The sequence below is a fragment of the Schistocerca serialis genome, chromosome 10 (assembly GCF_023864345.2).
Source record: "Schistocerca serialis cubense isolate TAMUIC-IGC-003099 chromosome 10, iqSchSeri2.2, whole genome shotgun sequence".
In the NCBI taxonomy this organism is placed as follows: domain Eukaryota; kingdom Metazoa; phylum Arthropoda; class Insecta; order Orthoptera; family Acrididae; genus Schistocerca; species Schistocerca serialis.
The window spans coordinates 206,013,996-206,035,743 of NC_064647.1; the positions used below are offsets into that span (position 1 = coordinate 206,013,996).

Genomic DNA, 21,748 nt, shown 5'->3' on the forward strand with positions numbered 1-21,748 from the left:
GTATGTACGTACGTACGTGTAAAACATTGAAAGATAATAAATTATGTCATAAAAGAAAGAAGACATCAGAGGATACTGCAAGAGCATCGGAATTTCGTGAACCGTATTAAAATGTGCACATTTAAAGTGCATACTTAAAGAACACATTCGTATGTCCAGATTCCCAATGAAGTAAACCTCGACCTGATATTAAGCTTTTCAGTGTGGTTTTTTGGATGTAAATTTCCTTGGTGCATCAATATTGTATTATATCATGTTTGGTTCTTTATTATGGCATAATGCTATACGTGCTAGAAAATGAAAATGTGCACTTGAAATGCAGCAAACAGTTGAAAGTAGCCAGTACTGTGGAATTAAAACATTTTGTTTCAAATATATTGACTGCCTCTGCGGAAAAGGTTAACAAAAGTCAAATTTCTTTAGCAAACAGACAAAAATAACTTCATTGTTCCACAAGACAATTAATGCTTGACTGTCAGAAAGGTGGAAATAAAATACAATCTGAAACTAAGGACATACTTCAGCCTTCCGTAATTATGTGATGTGTTTTAATTCACTTGATAGCTCCCGGCCACAGATATCCGTTTTGTTTTCATTTGACATGAGAGTAAACGAAGGAGAAACAGCAAAATCACTAAATGTAAACACAGGTCACATGGAGACTACCCACTATAACTCAGACTGCTCTGTGCATCAGTCCTGAATCTACGATGTTTGCAAACTGGGTCAATACTAAAAAAAAAAAAAAAATTGGAATTTTCAAAATATGTTCATCTTGTAGCGCACATCTTTCTGAAAAGTCTGAAACATAAAACATACGTGTTCGAGGAAATATAAGACATATTATTTGGTCTTAAGTATGGCAAAGTGCAGTGCCACACCTCTTCCTAAAGCATTTTTCTACCCCACGTCCAAACTATATTCAGGAGAGTGGAAACTGAAATGTCCTGTGGTGCCTCTCCTGCTCCCAGTCGGCCGGTTTGACAGCCTGCCCCTCTTTAAAAAAATCTCGCAATTAATAACGGATGGGATTATTTGGAATCGAGAGAACAAGAACTCTTCAGAAAACCTGAACTCTTTATTGCCTATTAGTTAATAACTTGCTGTTTTGTGGGACATAAAATTAAATATAGCATATATAAAACCAATACTGACAATAGATAAGCAAGAAATTACACATTTCTTCACACTTTAGCTCCTAGCATTTTTTGCTCTCTGATCTTGCTACAGCTTTACATGGCGTGCTTTCCTTTCTGCGAAAGAATCTATTACCTCATCAAAGTTCGTCAAACGTTTTGCTGCATGAAAAATCAGAATGTCGTTATCTAATACTGAAAAAGCTGTTAATACAAATAATACCTTAGACTGGTGTGGTTTCTCGATCTGATTATGTCTATTTTGTCACTGTCTGGTAGATAAAACAAAATAGGCCTTTCTAATATGGCAGCAATTTTGTAACACACCAAATAAACGAGACTGTTTTGACACAAATGGCCATTTTTATAACATGACAGAATATAATCCAATAAGTACCAATATCAAATGCCTATTAGGCCTACTACAAGCAAAGAGCTTTGTTAGGAAATAGTTTCACATTTCATTCATACGCACCAGCTTCTCAAGCATGAGATCCAAAAGTAGTATTGCGAAATTTTTATATAAATTTGGGATCGTCTTATTCTTCTATAATTTGTGTGATGTCCCCGTTTCTTCTCCTTCCTCATTCTAACAAACAATTTTGTCATCACCAATTCTGTAGCTACTGCTGCCACTGTTAAAATTTGTTCGCCGATTAACTTCACTAACCCTGCCAGAATCACAGGTTTAGTTGCCCCACGATTATTTTCCGGTTAGGCGTTATTACGTGTTCGAGCAACACGTTTTCCACTTAATTCCAGAATAGAACTTACGCGGATGCTAACCAGGGACTGTACTACTGGTCCTTACTAGTGTAGCGATTTGGCCAAAAATGTTCTGTTAAAATTTCATCTTCTTGGATACACCGAGAAGATAATACATAATCTTTCTCACCTGTTATTCCTGTCAGTTGTTTATTTCCATTCTGATGGTCTGAATCTATGGATTTCCCTAGCAATTATAACAATGCTTATCATTTGCAAACCCAATCAACAACATAATCAGACAGCGATTGGCATTCATCTGATCAGCTTTACTCCCTCAGCTCTTACAGCCCTGTCCCCTTTTGTCTGCGCAAAGTTTATTTCTAGATGCGACGAGGATTCTCCTGACAGAGACATCACGTCCACTATGCATGCATTCAAAAGTCAACTTATGATTCATTCAGAAATCAACTTAAAATGTGTTCAAAAATGTTCAAAAACCAGCAGGGAAGTGTTTCAAAATCATATGAATAATCAGTAGGCAAACATGCGCTGGACGCTAGGTGCTTTGTGAAACAAGTTTTTTTCCTCAAGAATACGAATTTGGCGCCCCCTTTTCCCGGTAGCATCTAGCTGCTTGCTGCGACTGCTTGCACAGCCAACAGCCACATTCCTGTTGCCAGAAGCGGGAGAATTCACTACTCAAATGTGACTCAACTGCGCATGCGCATGAGCCCGCGTGTAACTGCTAAAACAAATCGACTGTAAACAGTTGTGACTTCACGCCCGTTGGAGGCAATTTGTTGTTATGAAGCACTGCATAATCTTCCTAAAGCCTTTGACACAATTTCAATTGGCAGACATTTGCATGAGCACTGTGTGTCGTCGTTGCATATGGCGCATTTCCTTTGCAATTTAAGTTATTTTCATTTTTTTCTCTCATTTATGTTTTATTGTTGAAGTATTATTCTGCAGTAACGGGATACAGTAATATCCTTTGTTAAGAGTATCGGTTCTTACCAGTCAAAATTACAAAAATTTAACTGAAAACTAAGACAATGAAAAATTCCCAAAATTCTAAAAATATCCCGGGGTTTTCCCGGTTTTCTCCCGGATGAAAAAATTCCCGGGTTTTTCCCGGATCTCCCGGTTGTCCCAGGTCGTATACACCCTGCATGTAACTAATGAGGAGGTACTGAATGGAACTGGGGAGAAGAGGACTTTGTGGCACAACCTGACTAAAAGAAGGAATAGGTTGGTAGGACACATTCTGAGGCATCGAGAGATCACCAACTTAGTATTGGAGGGAAGTGTGGAAGGTAAAAATCATAGAGGGAGACCAAGAGATGAATACACTAAGCAGATTCAGAAGGATGTAGGCTGGAGATGAAGAGGCAGGGTAGCATATGTGTGTGTAGGATGTGGAAAATGTGTGTGTGTGTGTGTGTGTGTGTGTGTGTGTGTGTGTGTGTGTTTTGTCTAATTCAAAAGGCTTTTCAGGCGAAAGCTTACTTGTGTAGCAGTCTTTTTGTTGTGCCTGTCTGTGACTCAATACCTGTACTTCATGGTGACTAACAATTTAAGGTTTTCACAATATTGTCATTATTCCATCCTGGATTTTCTACTGACAAAGAATATTCCTCGGATCTTTTCATACTGGCGGTGAACCTCTTTTAACACCTAACGGTCAATTTTGCGTTACATAGGAGTTTCTGGATACTTCAGATCAGACAGGGCATGTCTCATTTTACTAGCTTCCTTATATGGTACTGTGATCGATATGCAGGCTCTCCAAGGTCTACACAATCACCTAACATCACTACCCAAAAGCTTTGAAGCAAGAGACACACCTATAATATAGTGGATTCGTGCAGGTGAAGAAGATGGCGCAGATTATTGTTGTAACAAGAAAGACCTAAAAGAAAAGGAATTGTTATGGATAATAAGTGTAAAATGCGGGTAAAAAATGTTGTAAAAGGCATTTGGTGCTCTGTATGTGGCTTTTGGTTTCATGAGATGCGCTCTAAGGTGTCTATAAAATTTAAAACAAACAATTTTGTGTGGTCATGTCAAGAGCTCATTACAAAAACATGCCAACGAGAAATTAAAATGGTTTTGAGGGACAATTACAAGTTAGTAAAAAGACTGCAAAATAAAGTCCACTCCTTAAAAATAAATACAATGATTGAAAAATGTACAAATTTAGAGAAGCAATTGCCTCTTAAGGATTGTTGTCATTTGAGCAATTCGGATGTACACAGTTACACACGGTGCCGACCTACAAATAGTTCCTCACTATATGTTGGTCGAAATAAAACCGAAAGTGCAAACGTATTGAGTGTCAGGAACAAATTTGCTGCTCTCGGGCTCAAAGAAAAATGCAGCGAAATGAACAATGATAAAAGTGCTTTCCCTCCACTAGAAGTGAACGACAGAATGAAAACGTGACAAATGAGCAATACCGTTACTGATACTACAAATACCTCTACGAAAAATGACCTAAAAACACATGCAAAAAGTGTAAGTATATATAAACTATTCAGTGGGAAGATAGCAACAAAAATCGATGTATATGGAGACAAGCACATGAAAGGACTTCTTCAAGAACTTAGAAGCATTAGTAACACGTTGGCAGTGATAGGTACGATTAGGCCAGGTGCCGATATGAAACAAGTGATGAGAAATATCATGAAAAATGATTATACTAAACAGGGCAATGTAGTGATTTGTGCTGGAGCAAATGACATTTCCAAAAATATAGTTGCAAACATATTTAAACAGCTCTTGAGACATCTATTACTTCTAATACAAATATCATACTCAAACTTTTGCTACAGACATGACCTGCCAGAATCCTCACCCGTAAACAACAAAATTCATAGAATAAATTAAAAACTTAAAAACACATGTAAGATGTTCACTAATGTTATATTAACAGATGTCCGCTCTCTTGATAAAGCCTGTTTTACCAGACATGGAGTTCACTTGAATAGTAAAGGAAAAAGCATAGTATTATTGATGCATCTATTTTTTCTTTTAACAATAAGGCATTTGCACATCTGTATTTGATAATGAATATAGAACTTAAATAACAGAAAAAAGGAAAAATGTCACTACAAGCGATAAACCAGCAACTACATTATTAGAAGACTTGTGTGCTACACACTCAGCTAATGGCTGCTATGTCTGTAAGCTAGAAATGTTTGTTTGGCACAAATCGCAGAATATCTGAGTGACCACCATCAAACGTTCATTTCTGAGGAAGAGGATGTGGAACAAAAATGGAAAAAATTCAGAAACATCGTCCAGTACGCCTTAGATAAGTTCGTACCGACTAAGGTCCAAAGCGAGGGGAAAGATCCACCGTGGTATAACAATCATGTACGAAAGGTACTACGGAAACAAAGAAAGCTTCATCATAGGTTTAAGAGTAGTCGAATCATAGCTGATAAGGAAAAGCTGAACGAAGCGAAAAAGAGCGTAAAGAGAGCAATGAGAGAAGCATTCAACGAATTCGAACATAAAACATTGGCAAACAATCTAAACAAGAACCCTAAAAAGTTTTGGTCATATGTAAAATCGGTAAGCGGATCTAAATCCCCTATTCAGTCACTCGTTGACCACGATGGAACCGAAACAGAGGACGACCGAAGAAAGGCAGAAATACTGAATTCAGTGTTCCGAAACTGTTTCACTGCGGAAAATCGTAACACGGTCCCTGACTTCAGCCGTCGCACGGACGCCAAAATGGAAAATATTGAAATAAACGATATCGGAATTGAAAAACAACTGCTATCACTTAGTAGCGGAAAAGCATCCGGACCAGACGAGATACCCTTAAGATTCTACAGTGATTATGCTAAAGAACTTGCCCCCTTTCTATCAGCAATTTATCGTAGATCGCTGGAAGAACGTAAAGTACCTAGCGACTGGAAGAAAGCGCAGGTCGTTCCCATTTTCAAGAAGGGTCATAAATCAGATGCGAATAATTATAGGCCTATTTCGCTTACGTCAATCTGTTGTAGAATAATGGAACATGTTTTGTGTTCTCGTATTATGACGTTCTTAGATAATACAAATCTCCTTCATCATAACCAACATGGATTCCGCAAACAGAGATCATGTGAAACTCAGCTCGCCCTATTTGCCCAAGAAATTCACAGTGCCGTAGACACTGGCGAGCAGATTGATGCCGTATTCCTGGACTTCAGGAAGGCATTTGATACGGTTCCGCACTTACGTTTAGTGAAAAAAATACGAGCTTACGGAATATCGGACCAGGTTTGTGATTGGATTCAGGATTTCCTAGAAGAAAGAACACAACATGTCATTCTTAACGGTTCAAAATCTGCAGATGTAGAGGTAATTTCGGGAGTACCGCAGGGAAGCGTGATAGGACCTTTATTGTTTACAATATACATAAATGACTTAGTTGACAACATCGGTAGCTCCGTGAGGCTATTTGCAGATGACACGGTTGTCTACAAGAAAGTAGCAACATCAGAAGACTCGTACGTACTCCAGGAGGACCTGCAGAGGATTAATGCATGGTGCGACAGCTGGCAGCTTTCCCTAAACGTAGATAAATGTAATATAATGCGCATACATAGGGGCAGAAATCCATTCCAGTACGATTATGCCATAGGTGGTAAATCATTGGAAGCGGTAACGACCGTAAAATACTTAGGAGTTACTATCCGGAGCGATCTGAAGTGGAATGATCACATAAAACAAATAGTGGGAAAAGCAGGCGCCAGGTTGAGATTCATAGGAAGAATTCTAAGAAAATGTGACTCATCGACGAAAGAAGTAGCTTACAAAACGCTTGTTCGTCCGATTCTTGAGTATTGCTCATCAGTATGGGACCCTTACCAGGTTGGATTAATAGAAGAGATAGACATGATCCAGCGAAAAGCAGCGCGATTCGTCATGGGGACATTTAGTCAGCGCGAGAGCGTTACGGAGATGCTGAACAAGCTCCAGTGGCGGACACTTCAAGAAAGGCGTTACGCAATACGGAGAGGTTTATTATCGAAATTACGAGAGAGCACATTCCGGGAAGAGATGGGCAACATATTACTACCGCCCACATATATCTCGCGTAATGATCACAACGAAAAGATCCGAGAAATTAGAGCAAATACGGAGACTTACAAGCAGTCGTTCTTTCCACGCACAATTCGTGAATGGAACAGGGAAGGGGGGATCAGATAGTGGTACAATAAGTACCCTCCGCCACACACCGTAAGGTGGCTCGCGGAGTATAGATGTAGATGTAGATGTAGATTGCTTGCAGATGCCTAGTTGTGTGCATGTTGGCACTTGTATTGGGACAGCCAGGTATACAGGAAGAAGGAGGAAGGAAAATGTGGTTGGAGTTTACCAACTCAAGGGCATTGATGGATAGCACTAGCCCTAACAAATAAGGAACACAAAGCATATCAGCTGAGGCTGTGTCAGAGGAATCTCAAATGATTTAGTGGAAAACACAGAAACCCTGAAACAGAATGGCCAGGCAGAGATTCTTGAGTCGAGGAAAGGTTAATTTGTTGATGCAAAGAGAAGCATAAGAAACAAACTTCTAGGAACTCTCAAAAATTGGAAAATGAAAGAAAGGAAGGAAGGAAAATTGGGATGAACATCTCATCAATGATGAAGTCATTAAAAGACAGAGCACAAGCTACAACTGGGGAAGGACACTGGCTGTGCCGTTTCAAGGGACTCTGCACAACGTCCTTGACAGCAAGTGTTCTTCAGAGACAAGGGTATCGTCACGAGTATCTAAATGACGTGTGATAGCACTATTCTTGTTCTCCATAGACATTAATGATCTGAAGGACAGGGTGAGCAGCAATGTGTGTTTGCTAATGACACTGTAGTAAACGACAAAGTATCATTGTTGGGTCACCGTAGGAAGATAAGGATGGCCTAGACAGTATTTCTACTTGGTGTGGTGAACGGCAGCTTGCTTTAAATTTAGAAAATTTTAAGTTTATGCAAATGAGTAGGACAAACAACCTTGTAAAGTTGAATACAATATTAGTGGTGTGCTACTTGACACAGTCACAAAAAATCTAAGCATAATGTTGAAAAGTGATGTGACATGGAACAAGCACTTAAACGACAGTAGTAGGGAATGTGAATAATTGACATCAGTTTACTGAGAGAATTTTGCAGAAGTGTGGTTGATCTGTAAAGGAGACTGTGTATAGAAGATGAGTGAGGTGCATTCTTGAGTACTCGTCAAGCATTTGGGATCCCCATCAGGTTGGATTAAAGGGAGACATCTGGGCAATTCAGAGGTATGCTGCTAGGTTTGTTACAGGTAGGTTTGATCAACATATGATAATTACGGAGATATTTCACAAACTCAAGCAGGAATCCCTGGAGGGAAAATGACGTACTTTTTGCAAAATACTATTGAGAAAATTTCGAGATGCGACATTTGCAGCTGACTGTAGTCAACATAGGTTTCGCTTAGTGACTGTGAGGTCAAGATTCAAGAAATTAATGCATATAGAAACTCGTTTTTCACTTGCTCCATTTGCAAGTGTAACATGAAAGGAAATGACTGGTAGGGGTACAAGGTACTCTCTGCAAAGCACTATATGGTGGGTTGTGTAGCATGTATGTACATGTAGATATAGAATCATGTTCCATTTGACTTAAAACAATTCCGGGTAATCACAGAAAATCTAACTAGTCATGTCCAGATGGGGATTTGAAATGGCATCCTGTCAAAAACGAGTCTAGCTTTTTACCACTGGACCACTTCGTTTGAAGGCAAAAATTAGACTACATAAATCAGTTTATCTAAGGTGCAGGGTATTGTGGGCACAATGGGACAAGAAGAAGGAGAAGAAGCGACAGGATACACAATAAGCACAGGCTGAGACAAGCATGAGCCACTTAAGCCGTTGGTTACAAGACTACTTTAATTACACAGATCAAGAAAAGTTTTGCATCACCTCGGTTCCACGAGTTCCAGAACCTGTACAGTAAACTGGAATAGCGATCAACATAAGCATCATTTCCGACCTTTTTATTGCTCATGAAAACCACACACTGCCTGTTCTACCACCAAACAGCGAGACCTTCAGAGGTGGTGGTTCAGATTGCTGTACACACTGGTAGCTCTAATACCCAGTAGACCATCCTCTTGCATTGATGCACGCCAGTATTCGTCATGGCATACTGTTCAAAAGTTCATCAAGGCACTGTTGGTCCAGATTGTCCCACTCCTCAAAGGCATCGGTGTAGATCCCACAGAGTGGTTGGTGGGTCACACTGTCCATAAACAGCCCTATTCAGTGCATCCCATGAATGTTCAGTGGAGTCCGTGTCTGGAGAACATGCTGGCCACACCAGTTGGGCAATGCCGTTATCCTGAAGGAAGTCATTCACAAGATGTAAATGATGGGGGCACGAATTGTCATCCACGAAGATGAATGCCTCGCTAATATGCTGCTGATATGGTTGCACTATCAGTCAGAGGAGGGCATTCATACAGCCGTTATGGCGCCTTCCATGACCACCAGCAGCATACGTCAGCCTCACATAATGCCACCCCAAAACAGCATGGAACCTCCACCTTGGTGCACGCTCTGGACAGTGTGTCTAAGGGTGTTTAGCCTCACCGGGTTGCCTCCAAACACATCTACTGTCAGGTTGAAGGCACATGTGACACTCATCGATGAAGAGTACATAATGCCAATCCTGAACAGTCCATTTGACATGTTGTTGGGCCCATCTGTACCACGCTGAACGGTGTCGTGGCTGCAAAGGTGGACCTCACCATGGATGTCGGGAGTGAAGTGGTGCATCACACAGCCTATTGCACACAGTTTGAGCCATAACACAATGTCCTGTGGCTGCATGAAAAGCATTATTCAACATGGTGGCATTGCTGTCAGGGTTCCTCCGAGCCAAAATCCGTAGGTAGCGGTCATCCACTGCAGTTGCATCCCTCGGGTGGCCTGAGCGAGGCATGTCATCGACAGTTTCTGTCTCTCTGTATCTCCTCCATGTCCGAACAACATCGCTTTGGTTCACTCCGAGATGCCTGGACGCTTCCCTTATTGAGAGCCCTTCCTGGCATAAAGTAACAATGCGGGCGTGATTGAATTTGCGGTATTGACCGTGTAGGCAGGGTTGAAATACAGACAACATGAGCTGTGTACCTCCTTCCTGGTGCAATGACGAACTGGTTGGCTGTCGGACCCCTTCCGTCTAATAGGCACTGCTCATGCATGGTTGTTTACATCTTTGGGCAGGTTTAGTGACATCTCCGAGCAGTCAAAGGGACTGTGTCTGTGATACAATATCCACAGTCAACGTCTATCTTCAGGAGTTCTGGGAACTGGGGTAATGCAAAACTTTTTTTGATGTGTGTATATTTAGCAATTGGGAATTGCATGTATGTCCTAATCTCCCTTTTCCCCCATCTCTCTCTGTCCATCTCCCCCCCCCCCCCCTTTCTTTACTAATCACCTCCCCCCCCCAATCTTTGTCATTCTCCTCCTACTTCCCCCCCCCCCCTCTTTTCATCTATTCCTCCCTCGATCTCTGTCTACCTCCTCATCCCGCTCTCTCTTAACTTCGAGCCTTGTTTATTGGTGTTTTAAAGGAAACTTCGATTGGAAAATGAAATAACTTAAAACGAATGGGTAAATCTGATGTGTTCATTTGTATATGGAGTATGAGAGAGACATCTCCAATTGATGGGTCTGTGAGGAGAATGGCTTTAATGACAAGTGTACTGCGAAGTTTTAAACTGTAAATGGATAGGATTACAAAGTTTCAGATGATCCAGACTCCATAGTAATAGTATTCTAATCACAAGCTGATAATCTAAAAATACAACTTTTCCTGTTTTCTGTTAAAACCGGCTGTGAGTAATAAAGTGAACAACAATCTTTTGTGTACACACAGTTTGTTTAAAATTGTATACAAGGACAAAGAATATATTTAAGATAAACAATTTGTGTAATGGCTTAAATTCCCTGATATTTTAGTTAAAACAGACTGTGAGAAAGAAAATTAAGCCACCCAGTTTCATGGCACAATATTTTTCTCTTGCAGTAACATGTATATTTTTGCTTAAAAATATAATGGAAGGAAACATTCCACGTGGGAAAAATTATATATAAAAACAAAGATGAGGTGACTTACCGAACAAAAGCGCTGGCAGGTCGATAGACACACAAACAAACACAAACATACACACAAAATTCAAGCTTTCGCAACAAACTGTTGCCTCATCAGGAAAGAGGGAAGGAGAGGGGAAGACGAAAGGAAGTGGGTTTTAAAGGAGAGGGTAAGGAGTCATTCCAATCCCGGGAGCGGAAAGACTTACCTGTCCTTTTTTCCCCCTAAGGTAAGTCTTTCCGCTCCCGGGATTGGAATGACTCCTTACCCTCTCCTTTAAAACCCACTTCCTTTCGTCTTCCCCTCTCCTTCCATCTTTCCTGATGAGGCAACAGTTTGTTGCGAAAGCTTGAATTTTGTGTGTATGTTTGTGTTTGTTTGTGTGTCTATCGACCTGCCAGCGCTTTTGTTCAGTAAGTCACCTCATCTTTGTTTTTATATATAATTTTTGCTTAAAAAAATATACAGCCCATGTCCGTCTGAATGTTTATTGCAGAGATGGCAACAAATTGAAGAAAATTGATCAAGAACTTTTTAACATTTTTGCTAAAAATATTTCTTTTTTATATTTTATGTATACATTTATATAATATATACATTAAAATTATGTAGCCTATGTCCACTCAATTGTTTGTTAGAGTACTGTGTAAAAATTTACTTCAAATTGGTCAAGAATTTTCAGATTTTTGCAAGAACATTTTGAACGTTTATTAGAGTATCATGTGAAAATTTGAAGTAAATCGGTGAAGAACTGAGATTTTTAGTAAAATGTTAAAGTGTGACACAATATGTAACCTATGTCTGTCTGAATGTTTATTAAGGTATTTTTTTGAAAACCTGAAGGAAATCAGTCAACTACTGCCCAAGACTTTTGCTAAATATCAATATAATGGAAGGAAACATTCCACGTGGGAAAAATTATATATAAAAACAAAGATGAGGTGACTTACCGAACAAAAGCGCTGGCAGGTCGATAGACACACAAACAAACACAAACATACACACAAAATTCAAGCTTTCGCAACAAACTGTTACCTCATCAGGAAAGAGGGAAGGAGAGGGGAAGACGAAAGGAAGTGGGTTTTAAGGGAGAGGGTAAGGAGTCATTCCAATCCCGGGAGCGGAAAGACTTACCTTAGGGGGAAAAAAGGACAGGTATACACTCGCACACACGCACATATCCATCCACACATACAGACACAAGCAGACATATTGGTCTTTAAATATGTCTGCTTGTGTCTGTATGTGTGGATGGATATGTGCGTGTGTGCGAGTGTATACCTGTCCTTTTTTCCCCCCTAAGGTAAGTCTTTCCGCTCCCGGGATTGGAATGACTCCTTACCCTCTCCCTTAAAACCCACTTCCTTTCGTCTTCCCCTCTCCTTCCCTCTTTCCTGATGAGGCAACAGTTTGTTGCGAAAGCTTGAATTTTGTGTGTATGTTTGTGTTTGTTTGTGTGTCTATCGACCTGCCAGCGCTTTTGTTCGGTAAGTCACCTCATCTTTGTTTTTATATATAATTTTTACCTCCTTATATAGTATATATGTATTTATATACCACATATATTAAAAAGTGTACACTATGTCCGTATGAATGTTTATTAGAGTATCATGTAATCACTTTTAGTAAATTGGTTAAGAACTTTTTGAGATTCTTGTTAACAACGTTAAACTACGACTTATCTTTATATAGCAGTATAGATTTTATGCACCTGCAGCGGCCAGATGACATGTGGGGCCGGCCCTCTTTGGAATGCCCCATGCCGGCCTCACAGCGCCGCTCACAGGACAGGCAACGGGCTGGGCAGCTGAAGTACTGGTCAGGAAACAGCGTGCGTGGCTGCACCTCCATCTCTCCACTGAACTTCTCGTTCAGTACCTGTCACACAGAAACAGCAGTAGCATTCAACTGATGTCGCAGCATAGGACACACACACACACACACACACACACACACACACACACACACACACACACACAAAGTTAAATTATCACCTCTCCCAGAGCCACAAAATAATGTTGCTGCCTGTCTCCACTTTATCAACAGGCCGTGGCATGACTGTAGACATGTACTGACAAACAAACACTACAATAACTACGCCACTTTATTTTCTTGAGCTGACAATTAAAACTTTATGACTAGCCCTTGCAGTGCATGCTAAAGTTCTGTTCCTGGAAATGACTATATAGAAAAACAAGGCAGTTAGCCAAAATAGTGCTCCATCCCGCAATATACACTAAGCTGAGTGACTAAGATAATGGCACATTGATATGCACATTTACAGATATGTCGTAGTACCGTGTACACAAGGTATAAAAGGGCAGTGTATTGGCGGAGCTGTCATTTGTACTCATGTGATTCATAAGGAAAGATTTCCAATATGATTACAGCCACACATGTGCAATTACCAGATGTGGAATGGTAACTGGAGCTACACACATTGGACATTTTATTTCGGAAATTGCTAGAGAATTTAATATTTGGAGATCCACAGTGTCAAGTGTGCTGAGAATACCAGACTTCAGGCATTACCTCTCAACATGGACAACACAGTGGCTGAGGGCCTTAACTTAATGACAGGGTAGTGGCATTTGCGTAGTGTTGTCTGAGCTAACATACAAGGAACACTGCATGAAATAATTGCACAAATGAATGTGAGATGTATGACGAATGTATCTGTTAGAAAGTGCAGTGAAATCTGGCATTACTGGGCTACAGCACCAGACGACTAACACAAGTGCCTTTGCTAACAGCACGATATCACCTGCAACACTTCTCCCGGGCTCGTGATCATATCGGTTGGACCCCAAACAACAAGAAAACTGTGGCCTGGTCAGATGAGTCTCAGCTTCAGTTGGTAATAGCTGATGGTAGTGTCTGAGTGCGGTGCAGACCTTACAAAGCTGTGGACCCAAGTTTTCAACAAGGCACAGTGCAAACTGGTGGTGGCTCCACAATGGTGTGGGCTGTGTTTACGATGAATGGACTGGGTCCTCTGATCCAACTGAGACCATTTGCAGCTATCGTGAACATCATATTCCCTAACGACAACTCAATTTTTATGGATGACAATGTGCCATGTTACGGGGTCATGACTGTTCATAAATGGTTTGAAGAACATATTGCACAACTCAAGAAAAAGATTTGGCTACCCAGATCGCCCAATATGAACCACACTGAACATTTATGGGACATAACTGAGAGGTCAGTTCATGCTCAAAATCCTGCACCAGCAATGCTTTCATAATTATGTACAGTTATAGAGGCAGCACGGCTTAATATTTCTGTAGGGGACTTACAACGGCTTTGAGCTGCTGCACTACTCCGGATGACGTCACCTCAGTGTATTAGTTTCCAGCTGTTTTAAGCCAGATCATTGTACTGTAACTCTTGTAATACATCACACCTCCCCCTAGATTAACTTGCTGTGTTTCAGTTTGTGGTTTGATGTAATGTTTTAGTTTCTATCTTTCTCATAATGAATTCTTCATTATCAACTAGGCACTCACTTGAGAAATTTTATGTTTGCCACCGTACCACTTCCAGCTGTCTTGAATTAAATGAAAGAGTGAGCTGCAAATGGTACTTGTCTTCTCCAGGTACTTGTGAAGCTGAGCAGATGAAATGAGATCTGTTCATGTTTTTGTAACAAATGTGCCAAAATAAACGATGAGCCTCGAAACACACTGGCATGGACTACATTATTCATTAACCAATTTAATAATTTTGTATCTGTTTTTAAGTAGGAGACAAAAGACAGAATCCTGACACAAAGAAAAAGTTATGTTACACGTGGCAATGATGACAGGACTGAACTCTGATCTCTGGTGTCAGTACTTGATACAGAATTAATTTGAAGTAATAATTAACTATACTTTATGTGGAAACTAATTTATGCATATTTAGTTTTCATACACACAGACTATTAAATAAAATTTTTGTCTAAATGGTTAGCCATTCTCTTGGAACCTACCAAGCTGCAGCTTCAAGTTATTAAGTTCAACACATAGCCACTTTTGACAAGCAAGAAGAAGACAACACACACTGGTAACTACAATTGCTTACTGCAAAACTGTTATTCCATTTTTGAAGACAGAAAATTTGTTACTTACGACACCTACATCAGTTCTCTGCAAGACATGGTACAGTGTGTGGTGGTGGCTACATATTCTACCAGAATCACTTCCCTGTCTTCCTACTCTGTATTGCTTGCAGATGGCATGCAGGCAGAATACTGTCAACATCCTTCCATATGAACTGGAATTTCTATATTTTTATTTTCAACAGCACTTATAATGTGAGATATATGTTATACGAGATAATATACAGGGCGTTTGGAAACTCCTGTTCCAAACTTCTAGGACTTGTAGAGGAGAGTGAGTACATAATATTTTGAATAGGGACCAACATCAGGAAATGCACCATTTTTGTTCTATGGTGATTTCTCAATTCAGATGTGTAGCTCCTACACCTCCGCTGAGGGAACGAGAAATGGTCTTGTCCTGGTGTGCAGTAGGGTTGACAGCATGGTTCTTGGAAGCTGTGCCACTGAATGTCCATCAGGAAATGTAGTTTCAGCACGATGGTGCACCACCTCACTTCTTACATGGGGTTCGGAGACATTGCAGCAGATGATATAGTGAAAGATGTATAGGCTGAGATGGTCCAACCATGTGATCACCAGGTTAGCTCCTATGGACCACTTATTGTGGGGGGTCATATGTAAAGTTTAATTTATGAGACTCCTGTAGAGACAGAGGAAGATCTGCTGGCATGAGTTCTGGTGACTGCACTAGAAATTGAAGAGACACCAGGTGGGATGGAGAATGTGTTCCAGGACATGCTTCATTGGTATAATGTCTGTAGCAACTCTGGTGGTCGCCACATTGAACCACTGTTATAATGCATCAGTATCATAGGGTACGTAAAGTATGCTGGGTTCTTTTTTGTTTTGGAATAATGTAAATAAGCAATGCTAAAGTGTTACTACAAACAAATGTGCTTAAGTGATAAATAGAAATTTCATTATGTTTCCTTTCGAACTGTTACCTAATAACTGGACTGTCATGCCAAATTCACTTTCTCAAGCAAAAGTGGATAAGTTAAACATCTGAATTGAAACTATTGTAGAACAGAAATGGTACACTTCCAGACATGGGTTCCGAATGCTCCACAGAAGAAGTAGTATGTTCTCCATTTGTTTTTGGACACAGTTTCTTGGAATTTTTAAATAAGGTTCTCTGTGGTGCAAAATATCTTTCCAAGGCTTTATCACTGTTGACTAAATGAACCCACAAAGAAGTGTGCATACTTTCTTTGAAAGTGTTTTTTTTTTTTTCCTTCCTTCTCTCTCTCTTCCCCCCTCCCTCCCCCCCCCCCCCCATTCGTGAGTGAATTGCTCATCCTTGGGAGTCTTCCAATAAATCGAAGTCTGGCATCTGATACCCCCCACGTCCAGTGACAGTTACATGGCCATTTTGCTTTAAATCTCTGTAGACAGTTACTCCTAATTGTTTAATGATTACAGCAACTGACTGTCAATTATATAGCAAAACAATATTAGACCTTTTTACCTATTATGTACATTACATTAAGTTATACCAAGTCTCACCTGTCAATCTTTGCATCAAGTGCTGATCATCTGCAAGCCCCATAGGGTTATAGATGTTACGTACGAAAGATCACCACTAGCAAAACGCTCGACTGATTTGGAAATTTATATGGTATTTTTATATGAAAATCTCAATGAAAAATGTGCCTGCACTCTGACAGTTCCACTGTCACACATTTTCATAACAACAACCAGTTCCACATTGAATATTGATATTTTGAGAGAAAAAATACAACTGAAAGTGATATTTCAGTGTATTATATGCGGCGATTATATCTTTGGTGTGCTGCAAAGATTGAATTGATGTCAGTTCGTAGTACTTTGGTGATCTGCGAACATTCAAATGATTTCAGTTTGTGGTTTATTTCTTTGGAAAAAATGCCACCAGTGAGGCACTGAAATATTGGTTGGTGTATGCACCGTACAGGCTACCTACACGATTGTCGAGCCAATGGGCCTGTCGGAGAGCATAGACATCATTTAGGGGCAAACTGAATAAGAATTTCTCATTATGTTCTACTATAAATCCAAAACAATGAATTCTGATTTATTTCATTTCAATAAGTTCATGATCTTACTGAAATTGTTCTGTTTCAGTTCACACAAATTCAAGTAAAGATTCACCTGGATGAATTCCTTCTCAATCAACTGACTAAACCACTGGAGGTATAGACACACATTATACAATAAATATTTTCCATTAAACTGGCTGTGGGGAAAGAATATATTAAGCTGTGTTAAGAAAATGCATGGTTTTCTTTTCCTTTTTAAAGAAAACAGGAAAGTTGTTTTTATGGCTAACTTTATGATTCCACCTGTTCGCAGACTCAAACAAAGCTAAATACAGTCATTAAGTCACTATTCTCAGAGATATAGCAGCTGGTAAGGTCTCCCTCATACGACGTATACTAATTTTGGCAACCGATTAACACATTCACTGCGATTTGCATTCCCAATCAAGGTTGCATTTGCAATAATAATAAATAATGTCAGAGAGTGAGGGGAGGAGGAGATGGATGTAAAGAAGAGAGAGGAGGATATGTACCAATAGATGAGGGAAGAGGTGATGGATAAGGAAAGTGTGTGATAAGAGACTTACAGGGAGCAAAGGGAAGGTGATGAACAGAGATGGAGGTAGGAGGTGGAGGGTGGGGGAGGAGGGGGAGGACAAAGGGAGGGGGAGAGGGAAAGTGGGGGAGGGGAAGAGGAGGAGATTAGGACATTCACTAGTTAGCTCACTAGTAATCCTAACATACATAGGTTGGAAACCAATGATTTTCGTGACATGACGTGTTATGTTACATCAACACCTTATAACAGAGTCCCTGATGATCCAACCTGCAGATATGCACTTGAGGACAAACACATTACAACAAGTGTTCCTCATGGCCACTGTTCTCATGTGAAGACAGGCTACAGCATGACTCCCCATCAGTGCCCGTGCATGTTCCAAAATCCCAGGTGTGCCCCAAATGCATCAATAATCACCCACAATGCATTCCCAAAGCATTGACACTATTGATAGGGCTGGAATACACCAAAGCTTTTAAACATCCCCATACAAAAAAATCCAACAGGTTCAAGTTGGAGGATCTAGGTCACAGTACTGGTGAGCCACAACTGGTAACACCAGAAACATGAAAAGTATGCTAGTACACCATCACACATGTACCACATATTCATCCTTTCACCACACAGAAAATCTCCCAAATACTCTATTAGCTTATGGTGCAGGAAATGAAGGTACACATGGACAGTACGTTGCCAAGGTACGAAATGTGGCAGTATCACGGAAACCATTCATTTGCAGACCTATGGTTATTAGGATTATTCACTTGTTCCATTGTCATTTACTCAGCTCTTTCATTTGTACATGGTATAGTCAAACACATTGTATATTGTTCGTAGTAACAGTGAAGCTACACGACCTTGAAGCACAGAGGATGTGACATTTGTAAATATTATGTTTAGTCTGATGAAGTCTCGAATCCAATAGTGAATCTGTTCAAATATTCTGTAAGCAAGTATTTTGTTTAGTGCGAAACTGTAATGAAGATTTTCTGAAAGTCTCGAAATGTGGCATCAACATGTAGCTACCTACTGTTGTAAGGATCTCGAAAACCAGTGAATGAGCGAGACTGTACCTTCAGGTGCAAGACAGAAAAACACACACACAGTAAACAGTTATGTGATTTTGTGAATTCAATTGAAGAAATCTTACCATGGCTATAGAGAATCAATTACATTTTTGCTTCTGTGAATGTATTTCTTTTGAGTAAAACTCTTGTCTCTAACTTACTGTCCCATACAGCTCATTACTGGAAGAACCTGGAATCCAAATCTCAGCCATAAGGCTGTTATTGCTATCAAATCATTTCCTGTACCCTGGGCTTCAAGAAGGATTTTTGTGTGTTGTGCATGTATCCAGATGAAGGACCTGTTGCTGCAGAGTGAGGAGTGTGGTTTAATTTTATCTCACAGCTCTCTAACACCTTCAGCAATTTGTTGTTGTACCTGAATGATAAAGATAGGGCTCCTACAGCAAATGATTTTGAGTTGGAATGTCATCAATTTCAATACATATAATTTTTAATGTTTTCCAGAATAATACTAAACACAAACTGATTTTCGCACTAGAAATTATCTTACTTTCAGTTTCCCATCATTCACGTTGCAGAAAGATATGGCACAATACCAAGTTTGATGGAACAGTAAGTTACAATGAAGCAGTTACAACAGTTAATGTGTAGACACTCATCATTTGTCAGAATGAAAACCAATGGAAGTATTTACATTAATTTACGAACTGCTTGGAATGATTCCATATTTTGGCGATGTGTGTTTCTGAATGTTTAATCTTATGTGTGAGAATTAAACGAATCCATTTTTTTCTGCATTGCTGTTTTTATTCAAGAAAAAATTATTGATTGCCAAATTTTGAATGGTTTCTCATTTTCATATACACACACATGAAAGAACAAAAATGGGGAAGGTGGGTTTTAAATAATATCAAATACTGCCTTATGATACAAAATTTGCATGTTGTAAAAATTAATTAGTCAATCATTGTTTTTTTACTCTGTGATTTCCACAGGACAATGCAATTTTTGAAGACTATACAGGACTCAGCTTCCATATTTCATTTCTTTTGTTCTTTTACCTACACACAATTGAAAATGACAAAGTCTAGGCTGTAAAAGGCAGTGAGCTCAGTTACAGAAGTTTGTTATGCCTAGTTCCTCAACATTATGCTGATCAGCGTTCAATTAGCTGTGCTGTCCAGGATTCTGTGTGAAATTACTTATCTTAAATTTTGTTTGAATAAATGTTTGTCGGTGATACGCAACACGCTACCTTCAAATATGACCAGGTACTACAAGGCTCCATTCCTGCAGAGCTTTAGTTATCCCTCTTAAATGGGCAGTTGTATACATCACTAAAGCACAGGATACACAATCTGCACAAGTTACCTTTTCATGGTTATAGTGAAGTTCCTTTATAAATGTCAAAATAGTGCCAATTGGTATGTCCTGATACCTACATAAGGCATATAATCGTGCTGATCACAGTATTCTCACAGATAAACTAAAATTTTATGAGCTTTATGAGAAAGTACTGACTAACATTGGGAAACAAAGAAATTATTGGCACAATCTGACAAGAAGAAGGGATTAGTTGGTACAACACATTCTGACACCTCAAGGGATCACCAATTTACTACTGGAAGAGAATAAGAGAGAGAGAGAGAGAGAGAGAGAGAGAGAGAGAGAGAGAGAGAGAGAGAGAGAGAGAGGGGGGGGGGGGAGGGGGAGGGGGGACAGATTTGTACAGTAAGCAGATTCAGAAGGATGGAGGATGTAAGTTGCAGCAGTTACTCGGAGATGATGAGGCTTGCGCAGGATAGAGCAGCTTGGAGTGCTGCATCAAACCAGTCTTTGGACGGAAGACAACAACAACAACAACAACAACAACGTGAAACTAATGGTATAACCAACTGACGGATAATGTCATATGTAAGCAAAAGAATGCAGAAAGCTGCATTTAGACATTCAACCAATGTAGCCCAGGGACATTATTTTGACTGGGGAGAAATCACATATCAGATTCCCCTAGGTTCAAACAAGGGCCCTCTATTGTTCCTCATACGTGTAGATGATCTTTTGTCTAATATGCAACAAGCAGAATTAGTTCTTTTTGCAGATGACACAAGAATTGTAATCAATCCAAGCATACATACAGAAACAGAAGAAATGGTAAACAGTGTTCTTCAAAATATCATTGACTGGTTTTCAGTAAATGGTCTCAACGTCAATTTTAAAAAGACACAACGTATTCAATTCTGCACATACAGGGGTAGAATAGCAGTGATAAGTATAACACATGGTGGGGAAATAATAAATAGAGTGGAAACTTCAAAAGTCTTAGGTGTCCATAGTGATGAGAATTTAAAATGGAAAAAGAACATTTTAGATCTTTTAGTAGTTCAGTCACATTCGTGCTTAGAATCACTGCAAATCTTGGGGGCAGACAGATCAGTAGCTCAACATTCGCATATTTTCATTCATTGTTATCATATGAAACTGAAGTTTGTTGTAAATAATCCACTGCAGTTCAAAAGGAACAATGATGTACATAATTACAGTACCAGAAAGAAAAATGACATTCGTTACTCCACATTAAGTTTGTCTTTAGCTCAAAAAAGAGTGTGCACAATGCTGTGATAAATATTTGATAACTTACTCAGTGATATAAGAATGTCTGACAGACAGCACAGTAAAACTTGAAAACCAACTGAAAAAGTTGCTCCTTGACAACTCCTACTATTCTGTAGAACAACTTATATTATTGCAATGTGAAAAAGGTGGTGGGTAAGAATTACTAATTCCCATCTACAAAAAAAGCACACAATGCTGACAAATATTCAGCGTGCAGCCACATTTGCAAATTAATGTGCAATGTAAATATAAAATGACTCTTTGTACAACATTACCATTTATGGTGCAAGGGATTCATGGAACTTGAAACTAAATAAATATTGCAAAAATGTTACCAATTGTCCTGGAGAGGAAAGGCAGAAAATTCTGTACATCTTTAACTCCAAGACTAAATGAAAAACATACATTTACCTTTCTTTAAATAAACAAGACAT

The 21,748-nt window shown here is 39.6% G+C and overlaps 1 protein-coding gene across 1 annotated transcript in view; it reads right to left on the bottom strand.

Annotated features, from left to right (window-relative positions):
* The window catches only part of LOC126424783 (zinc finger FYVE domain-containing protein 1-like), a 101,921-nt gene that overhangs the window by 60,384 nt on the left and 19,789 nt on the right, over positions 1-21,748 (bottom strand). The window contains exon 5 of the mRNA XM_050087551.1: positions 12,700-12,866. Coding sequence (XP_049943508.1) covers positions 12,700-12,866 — 167 coding nt within the window. The remainder of the gene's footprint in view (positions 1-12,699; positions 12,867-21,748) is intronic.